This window comes from Dermacentor albipictus, chromosome 8 (assembly GCF_038994185.2).
Source record: "Dermacentor albipictus isolate Rhodes 1998 colony chromosome 8, USDA_Dalb.pri_finalv2, whole genome shotgun sequence".
NCBI lineage: Eukaryota > Metazoa > Arthropoda > Arachnida > Ixodida > Ixodidae > Dermacentor > Dermacentor albipictus.
The window spans coordinates 123,587,859-123,606,403 of record NC_091828.1 but is presented as its reverse complement, the minus strand read 5'-3'; the positions used below and the strand labels follow the sequence as shown (position 1 = coordinate 123,606,403).

At 44.7% G+C, this 18,545-nt stretch overlaps 1 protein-coding gene across 1 annotated transcript in view; it reads right to left on the bottom strand.

Annotated features, from left to right (window-relative positions):
- LOC139049154 (cytochrome P450 3A16-like) overlaps positions 1–10,716 on the bottom strand; it is a 35,370-nt gene extending 24,654 nt beyond the window's left edge. The window contains exons 1-4 of the mRNA XM_070524396.1: positions 10,626–10,716; positions 9,589–9,714; positions 8,497–8,749; positions 860–916 (exon numbers count right to left, since the gene is read on the bottom strand). Of these exons, the coding sequence (XP_070380497.1) occupies positions 860–916; positions 8,497–8,749; positions 9,589–9,636 (358 nt within the window). The 5' untranslated portion in view covers positions 9,637–9,714; positions 10,626–10,716. The remainder of the gene's footprint in view (positions 1–859; positions 917–8,496; positions 8,750–9,588; positions 9,715–10,625) is intronic.
- Positions 10,717–18,545: the final 7,829 nt, after the last annotated feature.

Sequence of the window (18,545 nt, the reverse complement as noted above, 5' to 3'; positions counted from 1 at the left end):
AAAATGAGTCTGTCACTTACAATGTACTATTCAAAAGTAAAGAAATTTCTCTGGCTCCCGCGGTCACCTTTGTTGTACTTTTTGGGGTAGTAGGCTGCATTTTGTCTTAATATTTTTTAGGCCAAACAAGAGATGTTGCGGTATGCGTAAGGTCTAAGTTGCCTGCAAAACGCAATGTTTCTTTTTTTTTCTTTTTTCTTACTTAGGTTCAGAGAGACACAGCGACACCCTTTGTCCCGAAAACCGCACGAGGTGGACACGTGAACTATTTCGAAGCGCAAGCGCATGTAAAGGCAGCGTCCGGAAAGGACTGGCCGAGGGGCTTCCTCCGCGAAGGCTCACATTTCTCCGCGCCCGGTTGTAGTCTGCTTAATCCGGCCGCGGAAAGAAGCGCGCAGAAAGAAGAGGCGCAAGCAGAAAGAAGCGCGAAAGAAGGAAGAGACGCACCTTTGTTGCTAGGCGACAACTGCCTTGGCGGAGCATGCGCAGAGCAACGGGCTTTTATGAAACATACCGCAGAAAGAAGAGCCGCGTCCCCGTTGCTAGGCGACACCGGCTCTATATACGGAGCATGCGCAGCACGGTGTCCATCTGGGAGCTCCTGCAAGCCGCTTTGTGTGAACATTTTAATCGTTCAACCGGTATATTGTAAAAGTAACCTTTATATTTAGACAAAGACACTCAATACTGTATGCCTATACTAGAGGTTAAAGTGTTGTAACCTCTAGTTGAGGTGCACGCTTTCTTACCTTTAATAGAAGTTAAATTTGTAAAGGTTGATTTGTAACTTATAAGTTAAAGGTGCACAAATCTGTGAGAATGTACCCCTTTAGTAAAGGTTACCGTGCTAAGAGTGTATGGCTGGAACTGTACGATATGATTGCTCTCCAGAACCAGGTAAGCTCCGGAAAGCACGCTGGAAGAAGGGTTGACGTTAAAATAGGAATGCAATAACTTTGCCATCTTTGTACGATCACTTAGAAACTGGCAATTGGCCTTGATTCAAAGGCTACTAAGCAAGATATGTCGTGAGATCGTGTCCAGTGATAACAAGTAGATCAACTTCCTAAGCACTCAAAGATCTCTAAACATAAGGCAAAAATGCCGCCCGAGTCCAAGGACTTCCAGCCGCCACCTGAGGCCGCCACAACGAAACTGCCGGCCATTCATTAATAAAGTTTATTCTCTCTCTCTCACCCCCCAAACAGCGTGTGGTTGAGTACTAGAAGCAAAAGCAAATGCCAGGACGATCAGCACAGTCGGTGTAACGCGTACCAGCTAGCATTCAAAACGGGCGCTCGCAAACCCGAAACCGGAAGTGATTCTCAGGTTTTAATACCAGCCGCTTGGCGCGCTACAGTCAGTTCGGCCCCTGGGCTCTATGGGACTGTTCGCTCTTGCTCAATGTCTTTATCTATGGTCAGACAACGAAGCTCAGCATGGATGGATGCACGGATGGATGGATGCCATGAGCATCCCCTTTGGAATGCGGCGGTGGGTTGCCCCCCCAAGCTCTTGTTATTACATTGTCTGATGCCATACCTATGTTAACAGGAAAAAAAAGAAAAGAAAAAAATCCCATGACGCATTCTCATAACCAAGCTTCCTGAACCCCTATTGTGAACTTTGTTTTTTTACAACTCCATTGTTTGTCATTTCCTTACTTTTCGTCCACCAATCTTCCAGTTGCCGCTTACTGATCTCCACTGCGGACATGTTTACTTTTCCCTTGCTCTCGCTGAACCGAAGGGCTTCAAAGAGGCCAGGGATGCCTAAATCGGCCGCTGGGTAGATATCTTCACATTCTAATAGAACATGCTCCATCGGTTCCTTGCCTTACCGCAGCAAGCACATGCTTGTTCTTCCTTCTTATATCTCACTTTATATGTACGTATTTTAAGGCATCCTGATATCGCTTTAAGACTAATGAGCTTCCCTTTGAGTTAACATAAACTGTTCCTTTCCTGATTTTGTTTTGCCTCTGAAGTAATTCTTAAAAGCAGATCTCGATTCCATTGTTGCCATTCACGAGATTATCTCAGCCACTCTGACTTTCTGCTTGACGTTTTTGTTGCCATGTTGCTTACCATACAGGTCGCATATTTGCAGGTAAGCTTCCTAGTTCTTTTCCTCCACTGTGAATCAATGTTTTTTTTCTGTACAGATACCTGAACACTCTCCCAGCGCGCTTACATTTTTCCATATTCCTTAGTCGTTCTACAGACTCAATTTTACTGCGAGCTTCCCTCATTTCAAAACAAGCTCAGCCCATATCACCCTGCGCATCTTCATTCGTAATCTTCCCGTGAGCGCCCAATGCGAGGCGACCCACTGACCTTTGGTTCACATCGAGTCCTGACTGTACCCTTGATTTCAAGCAAACAACCGCATTTTCAAAATTTAAGTCCAGGAACAATTACACCTTCCCACATACCCCGGCGCATTTCGTACATTTTGTATCCCCATTGCGCTCTGGTTTTCATTATGGCCGCATTTCTATTCCCAATACTGTTTTCGTTTTTGCGGTATTTCCATATATCTTTTGCCTTCGTTTATCCATATACCAATGCATTTATATTCTTTCACCCGAAATATTTCCTGGCCCTGACACTGTCTGTTCACTGTTTTCGTTGAATACCATAACAACCGATTTTTAACGCTAAATTTTGAATTGAGATTCTCGCCGTCCTGTCCACTGAAATTATCCAGACGTTGCACATCACTTTGCTTGTTAGCTAGCCACACAATGTCGTCCGCATAAAACAAACCTGGAAGCTGCTGCTCTACTACTGTGCCCGCCTGTTTGCAAGAGATATTACACCGATAATACTTTCTTCTAGTGCTCTTTCCATCCTCCCAATTTAGATCATAAACAGCAGTGGGGATAAAGGTCCCCCCTTCCTGATTCTTTTTTCTTTTTTCTTTTCTTTATTTATTTAGTTAAGGCATTCCTTACAGAAATGCCTTGGGGGACGCGACAAAAGGCACTGAACGTGCCTGACTGGGCCTCGCCACCCTTGGCAGCAGCAGTCACACAAGAACAATAACAACAAAAGTATTCACTACAATACGCTCAATTTGGAACACGGTAGAACTTAAACATCAATAAGTGTTCCTCATCAATAACATAAATCAGTAACATAATAACATAAATACACATACACATCAATAACATAAATACACATATAATCAGTTACATTGTACAGGTGTGTCGCAACTATCGTCCTAGCACAGAAAAATATATCCGACTTTAACAATAAAAAGCCAAGACACAGAGTAAGAGGAAACCAACTGGGATCAGACCTGCAGGATTTTTAGTCTGTGTTAAGGAAAAAATTTTTGAGCATTTTTCTGAAAATGTGCACTGAGGTAGCTGTAACGAGCGCTTCAGCAATTTCCGGATATTCGTTGAGAAGGTCTGGTATCGTAAAGCTTAGTTTTTGATCGCCATATTTTGTACGAGAACGTGGCCTGGGTATTAAATTCTTTCGTAGGCTGTACGGACCAGGTTTCACTTGATATTTGATTTGAATAGGTGTTGTTTGGTGCTGATGCAATATTTCCAGGGCCAAGTTGTATTTATACAATTTATGAATAGGCAGTATTTTATAAGATTTAAAAAAGGGTGTAGTGTCTTCAGAAAGTTCTAAATTTCCGATTGCACGCACCGCTCGCTTTTGCAAACAAAAAAGACTGTCTAGGTTGGTCTTAGTCGTTGTTGATCATACTAAGAAACAGTAACATAACCGGGAATGAAATAGCGCGTAGTATATCTGCCTTTTCACCGCAGATGGGATATAATATCTCACTTTATTTAGGATTCCAACAGCTCGCCCTAGCTCACTTCGGAGCTTGTCAACGTGACGCGTCCATGAGAGGTTTTCTTGAAATGTCACCCCCAAAAATCTAACTGATACAGATTGTTCGATGGTAACGTTTTGAAATTTTAAATCCAAGTTTATAGTCGGGTGGTGTCCTCGCGGCCGGAAGAGGCATATGCTTCTTCCGGCCGCGAGTTGATATGCCTGTATTCCCTTGTTGATATGAACTTTCTCCTCGCTCCTCATGTCTCTCCATTCAACGCAAGCGGTAGTTTATAGGTAAATTTCTCTCAAAAACTTTGTACAGTCGACGCGCGAGCCTTCCCCTTCTAAAGTATCCCACCAAATGTTGCAGGCTACATTATCATACGCGCCTGCAACGTCCAAAAAAGGCTCTATATAACGGTCTTCCTTCCACTCTGGATATTTCAATACATAAGGACAAATAAGTTATCAACAAGACGCCTTCCTATTCTGAAGCCATTCTGAAGTTCTCCCAAAACGTCCATATTCTTTGCCCATGCTTGCAGCTTAAGTTTAATTGTCTGCATTGCTAACGTATATATTACCGGTGTAATGGTCAACGGTCTATATGAGTAAATTCTATCTTTATCTCCCTTACCATTATAACTTAAATTAATTCTTCTTTGTCGCCAACTATCTGGTATTCATCTATCTTTCGAACTTTTTTGCTTTCAAAGGAGCTTCCTTACTTTTTGGACCTAGTTCATTAATCAGCCTACCGAGAACTTTGTCTAGCCTTGTAGCTGTGCGCTTCGGAATTTTCTCTTTGGCTTTATTCAAGTTCAAATTTGGCAGCACCTGCTCCTTCTCCCTCTGGTTCTCTTTCGTGCTCTTTTATTCTTCAAATACAACCTCGTCATTGCCTTGGAAAGATTCGGCTGTCATTTTTCAGATGTAATTTAATGCCGCTTCCCCTTTCTGTTTGTTTACATCTTCGTCTAGGATATGTTGTTGTATTGTTCCACAATCCTGCCTAATAAGTTTAGGTGGTTTCAAGATATTCTAGATGCGGCCATCTTTTTTCACGTGCTTATGAAAACCAACGTTCACTTTCACCTTTTATCTGTGCTTGCACCATTTGAACAATAGATTTTTCCGTCCGGTATATTTCCCATTTACTGGCTACATAATTCTGAGGCAACTGCGATTTTTTTGCCTGCCTGTGCTCTCGGGATGCTTTCTGTCGTTCAGCGATCATTTCTCGTATCTCCCTGTTCCACCAGCTTTTCCTTTTTTTCCTTTCCAGGGAGCATGTTAGCGTGTCTTCCCGTATTTCTGTCGTTATTGCACTTAGAAAAACACTGTATTCCCACTCTTTACTTGGTCATTTTCCAAGTTCTTCCTCGCCTCTTGCGAATATATTTTTCATTTGATCGGCATTTAGATTTGGACTGGCCGTTTGGCACTGCTTGCCCTCTTTCCCAATCATACATCCCATTTTGAAAATGATGCGTTTATAGTCGCTCCCTATACTGCTATACGGTTCCTCGTCAATGACCATTTCTCTCAACTTATCATGAATTCCTTCTGTCATCAGACAATAATCTACGGTCGAGTGCTGGTTTCCCACTTTCCACGTGATCTGCCCTGCACACTTAGGCCCTGTATTCACGAAAACGAGGTAATGTTTCCAACTTTTCATTGTTGTCGGTATAACCATCTAGATCTTGTACGCGGGCATTCATGCCAACTAATACGATCATTTCGACAACATTCCTCAAACTCTGGAGTCTTATCTCTGCAATTATTTGTGGTCCACAAGTACGTTACGCCCAGCCAAGTTTTCTTTCCACTCATTGTATATTATAACCAAAGATGCTCTTGACATTTTTAATTTCCTCTTTTTTATTTGCCTCCCTGATGAACGAGCATTCCGAATCCCCCTCTCTTTCTTTCTAATTTAGTTTCGTAGCACGCTTCCCAAATATAATTCTCAATCCCTGGCAGCTCTTCGGAGTAGCTAAGATATGTTTCTGTAAGCACATACACCCCTATTTGTTCTCTACTCAAGTGCTCCTCAATTTCTGCCCACTTTTGCTTTCTTCTGCCGCCCTGCATGTTCATGTCGCCAATTGCATGACGAGCTCTCTTTCTTGTTTTCCTCCTTTTTCTCTTATTGACAGTGATGCTATTCAGAGATTCCCCTAGGCGTCCTTCTTCATTATTCCTTACACTGGCCTCCCGATCGCCCGTGGGCCCCTGAAGAAAGAAACCACGCGACCCGCAAGTTGCTAGCCCACTTCTCGTCAAAGCCTGTGATTGAAGTGAACCGCGTCTCTTTGGAAACCACCACACCTTCTCACTTCCATGTTTACTTCCACGACCTCAAAACCTTTCTCTCGGCTCATGTTCCATATCGCCTCATTAGCAGCCACTACGGCTGTTTGTGCGTTACTGTCACGTACAGGCACCTCTGGCACCACGCGCCCCACGACCTGCACCTGAGGGGACAGCTCGCGCACTCGTCTACCCCCTTCACCAAGCGCTGAGCTAGTGCAGTCTTTTTTCTGTTTAGGACGTCATTTAGGTCACCTGCTACTTCGACAAAGTGGCGTGCGTCGGCATTTTCCGCGAGCTTTGCTTTTGCTTGCTCCATAACAGCGCCCAATGTTCGTCCTGGAAACGGCCCTACCGCCACTCCTCGGTAACCTTTCACCCTCTCCACAATTGTCTCTGTACGCCAAGCCAGGTTTGAGTCGCCGGCGATGATCACCCTTTCACTCTCTCCTACTGCCGAGGCCTCTCCCTGCTTCCTTATATCAACCTTTTCTGTGTGATTCAGACTTGACAAGGGGCATTGACCCCTGCGTTCCTGCTTTTCCTTTGCGGACGCATCGAGGTAGGTGCAGCTCTTTCCCGCTAGCTCCTACCCATGTTGCCTGCATTCCATGTGCTTTGTTGACACGCCCTCTTTTACCACGTCGGGAGACCGCGTTTCATTGTCAAGTCCTTGCTCGTTCACGATGGGGCCCTATTCAGCTTTTCCTCGGCTGCATGAAGTCTTTTTTCTATTGCTATCCGTACATCACACTCCATATCTAGCACATATTTGAGCTCTTCGACCTATCTGACAAGCTCAACCTGGAAAGTATCCATTTCCTTCAGCCTAGCATCGACATCACAGCGTTTGTCGACTGACTCGATTTCCTTCTCAATCTCATCCGTCCCGTCCTCAACCTTGAGGGACTCCCCGCACACTGCACGCTTTGACGTCTTTCTTGCCATGTGTTGCACTTGGGTTTTTCTAATACAAGCACCGAAGCATTCAGAGCCCGTGTATTCTAGCAAAAGCCGATACGCACATAATCTAAATCCTTAAAATTCTGCAATGTAGTTATCACCAATGTTTTAGACACAATAAATGCCACACAGATTTAAGAAATGACACGTGTTCACACGTGTTCAAACACACGGCCCCGGTATCACTCATCTAACAAAACAATACTCCCGATACCAATACATACATACTACAACTACTAATAGCCAATAGGCTTGTGACATCCAAACTACTATTTAAAGGTTTGTAAAGACTGAACGCCCCACATGGTTGCACGTGCTGAAACACTCGGCGCGAAAGGACGCTATGACTATCCTGCAAAATCAAGTATACACGAAACACACTCGCACCTACGGCGAAGAAAAAGAAAAGTAGCCAATTACTATTTAAAGGACGAAAAATCAGCAAATCAAAAACAGAAGCAAGCTCTAAGCATGCATAAAAAAACGTTTTCGTCGCCGCCATGGTGCCCTGGACGATCACAGAATAAGAGAAGGGCAAGAAGGCGCCATCTCGCGGCGTTAAAAAACAAGCGTGCGTTTTTCACGACGTCGTTTCTGCGACGTGCGTACACGCGAGAAACAGTTGGTGGAGCCTGCCTAGAACAATACTGGGCTGGTAGCGCCATCTCGCGCGGATGCTGGAAAACTAGCGTGCTGTTTTAGTGACGTCGTTTTCGTGACGTACCTACACAAGAGACTTCTTGGTGGAGCCCAGCATAAAGCACTTTCTTGTTGAAATGTGTAGCAAAATTTATGGCTGCTCCGACAAAATGATCTTACATCAGAAGAACCGAGCCTGAAAAGGAACGATTCAGCAGCAGTCGCCACGAGAAGATGGACCGCTGTGAGAACACGACTGTGTGCTGCGCACGCCAGAGAATGGATATATGCAAATCGTAACCGAAGTTCAAGCAAACCGACAGCTAATTAGAATCTGTGAACACTGGCCGCGGCGCGCTAGCGCAAATGCTATAGCGGCGGCCGTAAGAAACGAGAGCGTCTCCTCCGCGCTAACCTCGGAGGTAGCGGACGACGCACACGTGACCACGTGATCGAGTGCTCGGGGGTAACCAAATCTAGTTGCGCGCATCGGTGAGCGGAAACACAATTTGAAATTTGTTTGGGCGGCTCCATCGAGCTGGCAGCACCGCTCGGCAACCTGTGGTATTGAATGCGCGCGAAATTTAAAACGCAAAATGGGCGCCGCGCAAGTACGTCCAAAACCATGCGGGATGGACCAGTGCGCCGTACACGTACGTCAAGAGTCCGAAAAGCTCAGAATGGTAAATCTTTATGCGTATTAGTCGACAAAGCCCCATGACAAGACCAGAGGAAGCGATCACAAAGGTACGTATACACAATGTGAACTTACCAGTCAAGAAGTTTATCCATGCACGACGAAACTGCTGAATGGTATTCAAGCTCTCCTGAAACAGTGACTCAGTACTGCTGTTGGCTCGACCCTTCTGCTGCAGATTGGATTTTAGGCCAAACGCTGATCGAATGATGACGTCGGCCGTTAGCCTCTGGAAGAGGTCGCGAAACTCGATGGCTTTGTGCGTCGACCGCAGCGCCTCGATGGCATCGAGGAGCTCGTTGCTGCCGTCGTCCATTAGGCTCATCATCTGAGAGCAGAACGGTATTGTTACTTGTCGCTTCTCTCATGAAGTAGCATAAGAAAGAGCCTTCGTAGATGTATGAGAATTTGAGCAGCTGACAAACGAAAGGGGGCGAAGCTTTATAGGCAAGTTCTCACATCATCTGCCGCAATTACCAGGGGCTTGTTCGCTAGCTGTTCTCTGTGGGGATTCACCACCAGCGTCCTGGTGAACTAGCCTCCTGCCTTCCAGGTTGCGGTGCTCGCGACCACAGCATCAGCTTTAACCACCACTGTCATGCGTACTCTTACCTTATTTCCGACGTGTAGTGGGCGAAACGCGGCCGGAGACACAAAAATTGCGAATTAGTGCTGATAACCTCCGTGCATTACGCAACGCGGGAAACCATTTCTAAAGGAAAATCGAAAATTCAAGAATGAACAACTTTGTGTTAGCCTTTTCTTTATTCTGTTTAGCATATAATTGGAAACAAGGTACAAGCTTATCGAGAAGATGAAGACGAAGTGATCACTAATGGTAAAAAAGATTAAGTGGCAGTTTGGCGCGAAATAGGAGAGAAATGCGTTAGCATTACGCGGCACTTCATTAAAGGTCCTAGATCGATGGTTTAAAGCACGTTCGGCACACCGGCAAAATGTTTATCATGAGCTAACTGGACACACGTCCCGCCTCTTCGTGGAGCGAACTGAAACTGACGATGGTCCGAAGCAAACCATCGCTATACGTTGTACTCACTCACACAAAACCTACCATAGTTTTACCACTAGTCTCCTTGTTTAAATTCAGTTTCGTATGCCCACTTTCCCGATTGCAGCTATAGACGTGCTGGCCACGTTGCTGCCTACCTTTTTCATGTTCCTCGTCGTAAAGGCTGGCGTAAGAAGACTGCGCATTTTCTTCCAGCGGTCGCCATCCGCGTTGATCAAGCTTTGGTTGTTGATCGGGTGGCTCCGCGCAAAGCCTGACGATATCTGCAAATGTTCTTGCGTCACAAACCACCTCACAGTGAACTGCTGAGGTGGTTTTGCATATTATGGCCGTGAGTCCGCGGATGGAAACAGCTCGTGTACACCAACGTAGCACAGCGCACGCATTAAATGTATAGAATGAGAAGTGGTTTCTTTGCAGATTACTATTTTCGTAAGCCTGCAACGTATTGCGCAGATAAAGTTGATAGTATGACGGAAGCCCGTCTGGTAGGGATGCATACTTAGAAGGAAGGGGTCGGACAGCCACCAAAATGGTTTAAAGTATATATTTACATTATGGCTCCCCCCCGGGAGCCTTGTCCACAATCTTGTGAACAAGACTTGTGAACGTTAACGCTTATAAAATGTTTTAAGGGGTGCACTAATTACCTTAGTTTCTGAATGTTTACTGCTCGTTCGCAAATTTTTGCATATGGTAGCACTTGGTGTAGCGAAAAAAAAAGAATCGACCACGCAGCGCAGAATATTTATCGCTTGTGATTGCTTCGCACAATTGCAATTCTTTTTCTAATGCTGAAGGAAGCGTTGTTATACAATTCAAACATTCGTTCGCGCTTAGGAAAACGCGAAAGTGTCTAAAAGTCATTGATGTATAATTCTCACAGATGCCATATATGCCGGTAGGGACAGCTGGCGCTTTGAGTCAATTAAATCGCCTACGTGAGCAAGTAAAACATTAAACAAGAAGTTGGCCGTAAAGGTGGAACAATATAAAGCTTTTTTTTAAGTGATTCCCGTAGCACATATAATCGGCATAGCTGGTTTTAATGTTTGCAGTGCAACGCTTTCTGGGCGGCGCTTGAAAACTTTCAGTGTGTGATTGTGAGCCGAATTCTAAACGGGGCCTATTTGATCACCCCTCTAAGAGAAGCCGGAACTATTGTTATACTCACTCCTCGACTTGTAAAATTGTGGAAATCCTTTATTTGGATCTTCTTGATTAGCTCAGGATCTTTCACAATGAGAAACGGATGAGCACCGTTGTAGAAGCTGCAATAAATAAAAAAAATATGCCACAATGCAAAATTACGTGGAGAAGGCTTTTGCTCTATAATGTATCCGGTTTAAGTTATGCTTTCATGAATAGGTACTAGTGCTATGGAAACTGGCTAGTGAATAGTTTAATACTTTCCGTTTCGGCGAACACTATTGCATGGCAGGACCTGTGGAAGGGGACTCACAAAAAGTTTAGGCAACGTGACCACGATAGTGCACACGTGTTAACAGAACAATTCATGTGCTAACAGAGCCTGAACTTGGTTTGAGTGACCAATGCATTGATTAAGTACTGCAGGCCATATATGTATCGTTTTTTTCGGACGTCGCGCTTTATGGCAAATGGTAAAAGGCTAAAAAAGAAAAATAAGTCTACCATCAATGAACCGCTTGAAAGCACCGTCCAGGTACACCGCTTTTCTTTAGCGTTACTATGTAGGTCACATTGCTTTAGTTTACAATTCTTCAAGTGCATTTCAGGAAAGAAGGGATAAAAAATCGACGTACCCTACGATGTCTCCATATTTCTCCAACCATTCTTTGTATTTGACCAGTGTCCCCTAAAAAAGAAAAAAAAAGAAAAGCAACGAAAAACAAACTGGCGCATTACACGTTTACAAGGCCCCGTTATTTTGTGGCATGACAAAAATGAACCACTCTGCAAATGGCGTTGCATGATGATTACTTGCGGGAAGTGAGCTTAGGATATGTTGTAGCACATTTTTCATAGATTTCCTGCAAAGGAAAAAAAAGAAAACCACTGGCTTACACTCTAGCTGTAGCGAATATTTGCCGGTTTTTAGACAGAAAACTGAGCTTGCGGCTCTACATAGGCGTTCGTTTGCTGGGAAAAGTGGGTTTGGTGTAGAAAAAACATTTTTTCAAGTTTGTCAGTCGTAGTCCTGCTATCGCCTTGAAATGGATGGGGCTTCGCTGTTTGTGTTTTCTTATTTTTCACAAACATTGCACAGATATAGTAAACAGAGAAAGCTGGCTTGGCTCTTTCAATGCCTCATCTGCAGGCCTTCCTACGTTGTTTGTCTTTGCTATTTCCATTGACAAGCGAGCATAATGAAACAAGCGAAGTATGTGTATTCCTAGAAATCAGGTAATTTGGTTGGTGCACAGTTAAAAGCCGGAAAAACTGACTTGATACGCATCAATACAAGCGGAAATATCATTAGCAGCATGTTCAATGGGGCTGGTTGGTTTATCTTTATATTAACAACAGGAATAGAGCAACACACGACGAGCGAGTAAAGAGTACAGGACAGAACGCTGACTAGCAACCACATGCTCTATTTGCAGGAGCAGCATGTAAAGAGATCATTGAATGTGACATAAAGAACAGAAAAAGAGGGATAAGAGGGATAAGCGCCAGCCACGGGGATAATCCAGTTCTTTTGTTGAGAGCGTGAGGGACGTAAAACTGACGCACGCGTCGTCACTCGTGAATATGCAAAATGCCTCAAAGATTTCCCGCGCGCTCCTTTTCACAATATCTGCCAATTATTTCGCACTTCTTAAAGATCAGGGTGCACCAACACGTGTTACAGTGGGCAGCCAGATGACTGTCCGGGTTTCGTTTAAGTGAAGCGGCATGCCCGCGCAGGTGATCATTAATGCACCTCCCCGTTTGGCCGATGTAGCAAAGTTCACAATCGAGCGAGATTTTATAGACGACCTGCGCTGTACAGTCAATTAAGCCGCGAACATGACTCCTATAGCAGCTTTTGCGGGCGACGGTATCCTTCCTGTTCACTATGTTGCACAACCCGCTCAGTTTATTAGTGGCATTGCACACCACCCTCACTATTCCTGCCTTCGCTGCAATTTTCATAATGTTGTGGGAAACACGGTGTACATAAGCAATGACGGCAAACCTAGATCTCGAAAGCGGTGTCTGCATAGTTTGTTTTCCGGCGTTCTTTAACTCTTTTATAAGGCCACCAGCAACACTGCACAACACGCTGGTCGAGGAGCCCGGTGATTCAGTATACTGAATCACGGGCGTGACCGCAAGCAACAATCAGGCGGTATTTCGTCTCGCAGACGGAAAACAAACACCCACCGTCCCAGCGAGGCGTCTCGGCTGGCTTGCAAGCGAGACATTTTGCTTGGTATTTTCAGCCACGACATTGAGAAAACCAGTTTATTTAGGCTCGCGCTAATCGTGTTGTCAAATTTCTGAAGTGAAGGCGCTAAAATGACGGAGGACAAAGAAGAAACACACACACACACAGGGCGTGTGTGTTCTTCTTTGTCCTCCGTCATTTTAGCGCCTTCACTTCAGAAATCATGCTTAACCAACACGCCCAACTATCCATCCTAACGTGTTGTCAAAGGTAAGCGCCCTACGACGAGCTGCGCCAAGATGGCAAGCGCCGTCGGCCGCAATCGTACGGCGGTCGGCGAGCTATAGTCCTACCGTCTCATTGGGCCACTTTCGATGGCGGCGAAATGCAAAAACTTGCATTGGGCGCACAACAAAGAACCCCAGGTAGTCAAAATTATTCCCGAGGCCCTCAGTGTCGTTTGCCTCACAGTGAAATCGTCGTCCTGGCACCCCCTCCATCAAAAGAAAAAGGAAAAGAAAAGAGAAAAAAAAAGAAAAGAGAGAGAGAGATAGAGAGAGGGGGGCAATGAAAACGAAAAGAAAGAAAAGAGACGGAAAAGAGAAAGCGTCATTCTAGCGTGAAAGCGGAAGCGGCGAACGTGGGCGGTGCCTACGGGACGGTGCTAAAGGGCCTAGAAATATCAATCATCATCTACAGTGCATACATGCACTGTAAGTGATGATTGATACCATGGAATACCAACTAGCCCGTACCCAAACCTTGCTTCAGTATATTCCTAGAATTATATCGATGGCGCCTACCGCTGTTTGTAAACATAGGGTAGGTCTATATATTCATGCAAGTAATCTAACAGCTTTATGGTTCTTTTCGTCAGCCACAGCTCGCTTGTTTGATTCCCTGCAGTTAACACCCTGATGGTATGAGTATCTATTGCTATTTTTCCCGCGTTCTCATATTTTAAATTAGGTCAAAGAAAATCGAAGTCGACCAGCTCTAAGCCACTGTGGTAGTCTCAGCTGTTCATAACCGTTCTCGATAATTGAATGGAGTCACAGACTACTACTCACTGGCCAGCCAGCCAGTCAGCTTAAACTTTTGAAAGTATGCCTTGATTGTCATTTTGTCTTATCTTTTATATCGTATGATACCAATAATACTTAACTAAATTCTTAGGTGACATAACTGTACTGAAACTGTTATCAAGCCGGTTACCTTCTATTAATAATTCTAGTGAAGAACAGTTCTTGAGCGACTTTCGCACGGAAAACACGTCGATGCTTCAAAGTTATGTTGCTTCAGCATCTGTCCTGTTGAGGAACAATGCCACACGACGGTTCAAATATTGTTTGATTCAGGCATTCTAAAAAAAAATGAGCCGGAATGCTTTTTCAGAGCTTCTCTGTGAGTCAGGCTTACCTTCTGTATAAGTTCAGAGAGGTTTCCTGAAAGAAAGCTTGGAGGAGGTCCCGGGATGCCGAGGTCTTTAAAGAAGGACAGCCGTCGCTTGCGTTGTCTGCAAAGCACATAATAAAGTATGCGGCGGACAACCCTAGGCTGATTAGTTAGATTTCCCTAGAAATTATTCTTTAAGTAAAAAAAAATACTATTGAGCAAAGACAAAGAAGCTAAGGCCGTAGTTCTATAGGGATAGAGCCCACAAGTAAACTTAAATGGTAAACTAAAAAAAATAAAGATAACTGACGCGAACCGCAAAGCGGAGTGATATTTGTCACATAAGGCCGAAATGGTCTTGTCACTGTTATTCTCTTCTTCGTTCAAAAACCGCATTACAGTTGCTTCCGTTTCACATGGGGATGCATGTAGTCTTTAACGTAAAGTACGTTCACCTTAGTGAAACCAGGCTTTCCTGCAAGTTTAGTTTCTCATTCGCACTTTGGGATATTCGTACTTACATGACGAACCATGTAGCAAGTGTAACGATGACACTGAGCAGAAAGGCATCCAGCATGGCTTGCGATGCAGACGTCGAGGTCTATTCTACAATACAAGCGCCAACGCTTGGGAAGAAACGGGTTACGATTGTCTTTTGTGGCACGTCAAATGCGTTTTGCACTTACGCTCCAGGGACTGTGACGATAACAGCGCCGCCTCCTTATCTCCCCACCTAGCAAGCTCTACGGGTAGGCCCTTTTTGATGTCATCGTTTGCGAAGTAGTAGGTTCACGGTCTGCAGTAAGAAATGGACGCAAGACGATGGGTAGGTTTACGTAGTATAAAACGCCTCCTCTCTCATGTCGGTATCTCTAACGATAAGAGTTCGTCGTGGCAGATTTGTATATAGCGCGCTGTATATGCATAACCACGGCGAGAATTCCCTGCTCTCAAAGTACGTGCCTCTCTAGGGCGACGTGATGAACACAGGCCTTATGCAAACGCCACACGTGAAGTAGCCCTGAAGTGCTTTTATTTATTTTAATGGTTTGTTTCTAAACCAGTCAACGTACATGTTAATACATTACAGGGGATGTGCGAAGAATAGAATTGAAAAGTTAAGAATACAGTCTTCAAAACCGTAACGGCAATTAAGTAAACCAAGAGAAAGGACAGAAAAAGAAAGTTATATTTTAAAAACAAATGGAAAAATGAATTCACGATAACGACCAACTTTAAAAGCAAGCAAAAATACACAATAACAAAAGCACTATCCTCTGGACTAAAGTATTTCGATGTACTTCGCTTGAGATTACCTTATGGTATAAAAGTCAATGTGCACTTAAAGACTACGTGCCTGGATTACTGATGCTCAGTAAAGACGCAAGTAGGCATTTCCACTAAATTGATTTTCATCGAATTAAATGATTGCTAACAATTCATACTATTCTGACTGGGCGGGTTAATCTTATGTGTTAATGCCGGTTTGCTTGTGCCCAGCGTGGCAAGCTAAAAGCAGCAGGAGCCATTAGCGTTGATCAGAACGAAGCGCAAACGCGATATCGGTTGTAGAGAATATAGAAATGCGACCAACTCCGGGCCCCCCACGTGAACATACTAGAACCATGCAGCTGTAACCTCAGACATCTCGAAGCCCGTTATTCGAGGGAGCACAGTGCAATGACTGGCATGCACTAACGAGACGACAAACAATAGTCCTTGTATTACTGACCTTTACGGTGTGCGTCAGGTAATTGACCCCCCCGCCTCCTACACCTTTAGTTTCTTTTCCCAGCAATCACCTCGCCTAACCATGAGTTTGCTTGAAGCGTGGGCTAGGCGAAAAAAGAATTCTTACGTGAAGTTTTTTCTCATAAGACGACCGTCTTTAACTTCTCAGTAATGGGAACCAACTATTGAAATCTAGTATACAAAAACTAACAAGATCTTGGTATATTTATGAAATCATTCGGAATTATGCATGAATGTGCTTACCTGCGTGCACTAAATACCAAAGCCGCGAAACTTCCTTTATTACAGGAGCTATAGTAGTTTTACTGGATTCTTGCTTTTGATTTTCATTGAATGACTTCTCATAGCCTTTTTTTTGGACAGCTTTTCCAACGAAAGGAACACAGAGTATAACAAGCGATCAATCACAGAAATTTAATCTTTGTTAGCTATAAATAAAACCAAAAAAACAAATCCAGAGGTAGAGAAAAAAATCCACAGCAAACAATGGTACGGGCTACTTTCTGAGTTTTTCGTTGTGTTTTCCTATTTACTGCACTTTTGTTTTTATTTGCTAACATCTGCCAACTAGCCGACCTCACCTCCATGCCTGTCGGTTACAATTAGTGTCAAAATGGTTTAGCTGAATTTACACTCACACCGAACATTCCACGTAAATTGTAGCGCGCCGCAGTTGTGGTGCAGCGCGTTTCGTTTTTCTGTGGAAAGGGTCTATGTTGGCCAAACGGGCGGGCTCTTCTCCAACTGTGTGTATGGCAGCACCGTGGAGAGATCCAAGCCCTCGTAGGAGGAGTTATCGGCCAAATGCCCGGTAGTATTTTCTGACAGAGGCATTCTTTGGGCCTTCAAAGCGCAGAAACAAGGAGAATTGTCCTGGGCTTATAGCGCCATAAAATGAAGTGATAAAATGGCCGGCGTGATTACGCTCGCCTTAAAAAAGGACAGCCTTATCTAGCAAAGCTACTGCCTTGTTTTCATATCCAAAAGAAGTGCTCGTGTATGACGATACCGTTTCGCTGATATAATGGTGAGTGTTTTTCGTTCAAAGGTAACGTTCTTTTCGCATTTTACGGACACACCATGAGCATCGCTGCGCGAAAATAACTCCAGAGTGTATCTTGCTTGATCCAGAGCGTTTCTTCAATGCTGGAAGCTTGTGCTTAATATTTCTGTGATCACTCAGTGTAGCGAGAGGTTCCGGAATAGTTTTGAGCAGCTCAGGTCGATTACCGCCTCTGAATTTGCACTACGCTAGCGTTTCTGTGTTCCGCCACCACAAGGACTTAGACGCCGGGCCCTGCAGTCAAATTCTTTACCATTTTCTTGTCCAATTTTCCTTGTGCGTTACCGAATTCTTAGCTGTTTTCTCATCCAATTTTGTTTTTATTCTTTAATGTTCACCTGCGTTGACCCGAGTTCTGGTAGCATAAATTCATTAGGCCCTTCTTTTCTTAATGTTATGGCAGCTTTCTTCTGTTTTATACAGGCTTGACTAGGACCACGACACAGCAGTGGCCACAATAGCAGGCACATCCAACTTGTGCATTTTGAAGTGATGTCAATAGCTCAACGCGAAGTGAAGTCTGCCAAGGCGTCTACCAAGAATAGCCAGGAGTGAGCGCGCGCTAATAAGCGTGCGTGATGTCTGGTGGTTTAGCCATGGGGGGGGGGGGGGGGGGGTAAGGAGGAAAGTGCTGACCAAACTTCAGCCCTCTGCTCCCAAAATTTTCCGGCCAGCACCCTGTTCCCTTTTATGCCTGGCACGTCGCCCATGAACATAGGCGCATATCCTTCGAACGCCATTCCCAGACAAGTAAATGATGGTACATGCGTTTAGGCAGGCCAAGGGCCTGATCAACGTAATATTTGTATTATTATGCACCGACCATGCGAAACAAAAGAGCGTAATGGGACCTTAGACCCTTCACCCCTCCACTTCCCCCACCCAGGAATGCAACCTTAACCCCCCTCCCCCCCCCCGCACCCACCCACCCCACACAAAGAAAAAGGATGTGGCTACGCCTTTGGTGTGGTCTCAGCTTAAGTTTGGCGTGGTTAGAGGCTAGTGAAGTTTTCAAAACTAGTCGAAAAAGCGAGACTTGAGGGCTACGACATCGATATGCAGGGTGACCAAAGGTTAATTTCTACGCCAGTGGCCGCGGCCGTGCTTGAGCAGACGATCGCCGGCTTCTTCCGGAAGTACGCGATCCTTATCGAAATTCGAGAGCAGCTCTTCGATCACTTCCGCTTGTTTATTAAACTACGTCAATGAATATGCGCAGTAACAGTAGGAAGGAGCGCACCGATCCAAGACACCGTTCTAGATTGACGTCTACTGTTGGCCAATAGCAGCCGCGTATGACAATGTGATATATGACAAAGTGTAGCACCCCGAAAAGATTGAAAAGATTCTGTTGAAAAATGACCATTTGAGGAAACGGTAACCTTTGCGCTCCTCTTGCGAGCTGCGCGTAGTGCGCATGACTGCAAAATGTGTCGGAGATGTTCACAGCAGAGTATGTCATCCGCGGACTACATATATTTTTTTTGCTTCAAGCCCAAGGTGCGATTCAGGATCACATTAAGAGTGCACAC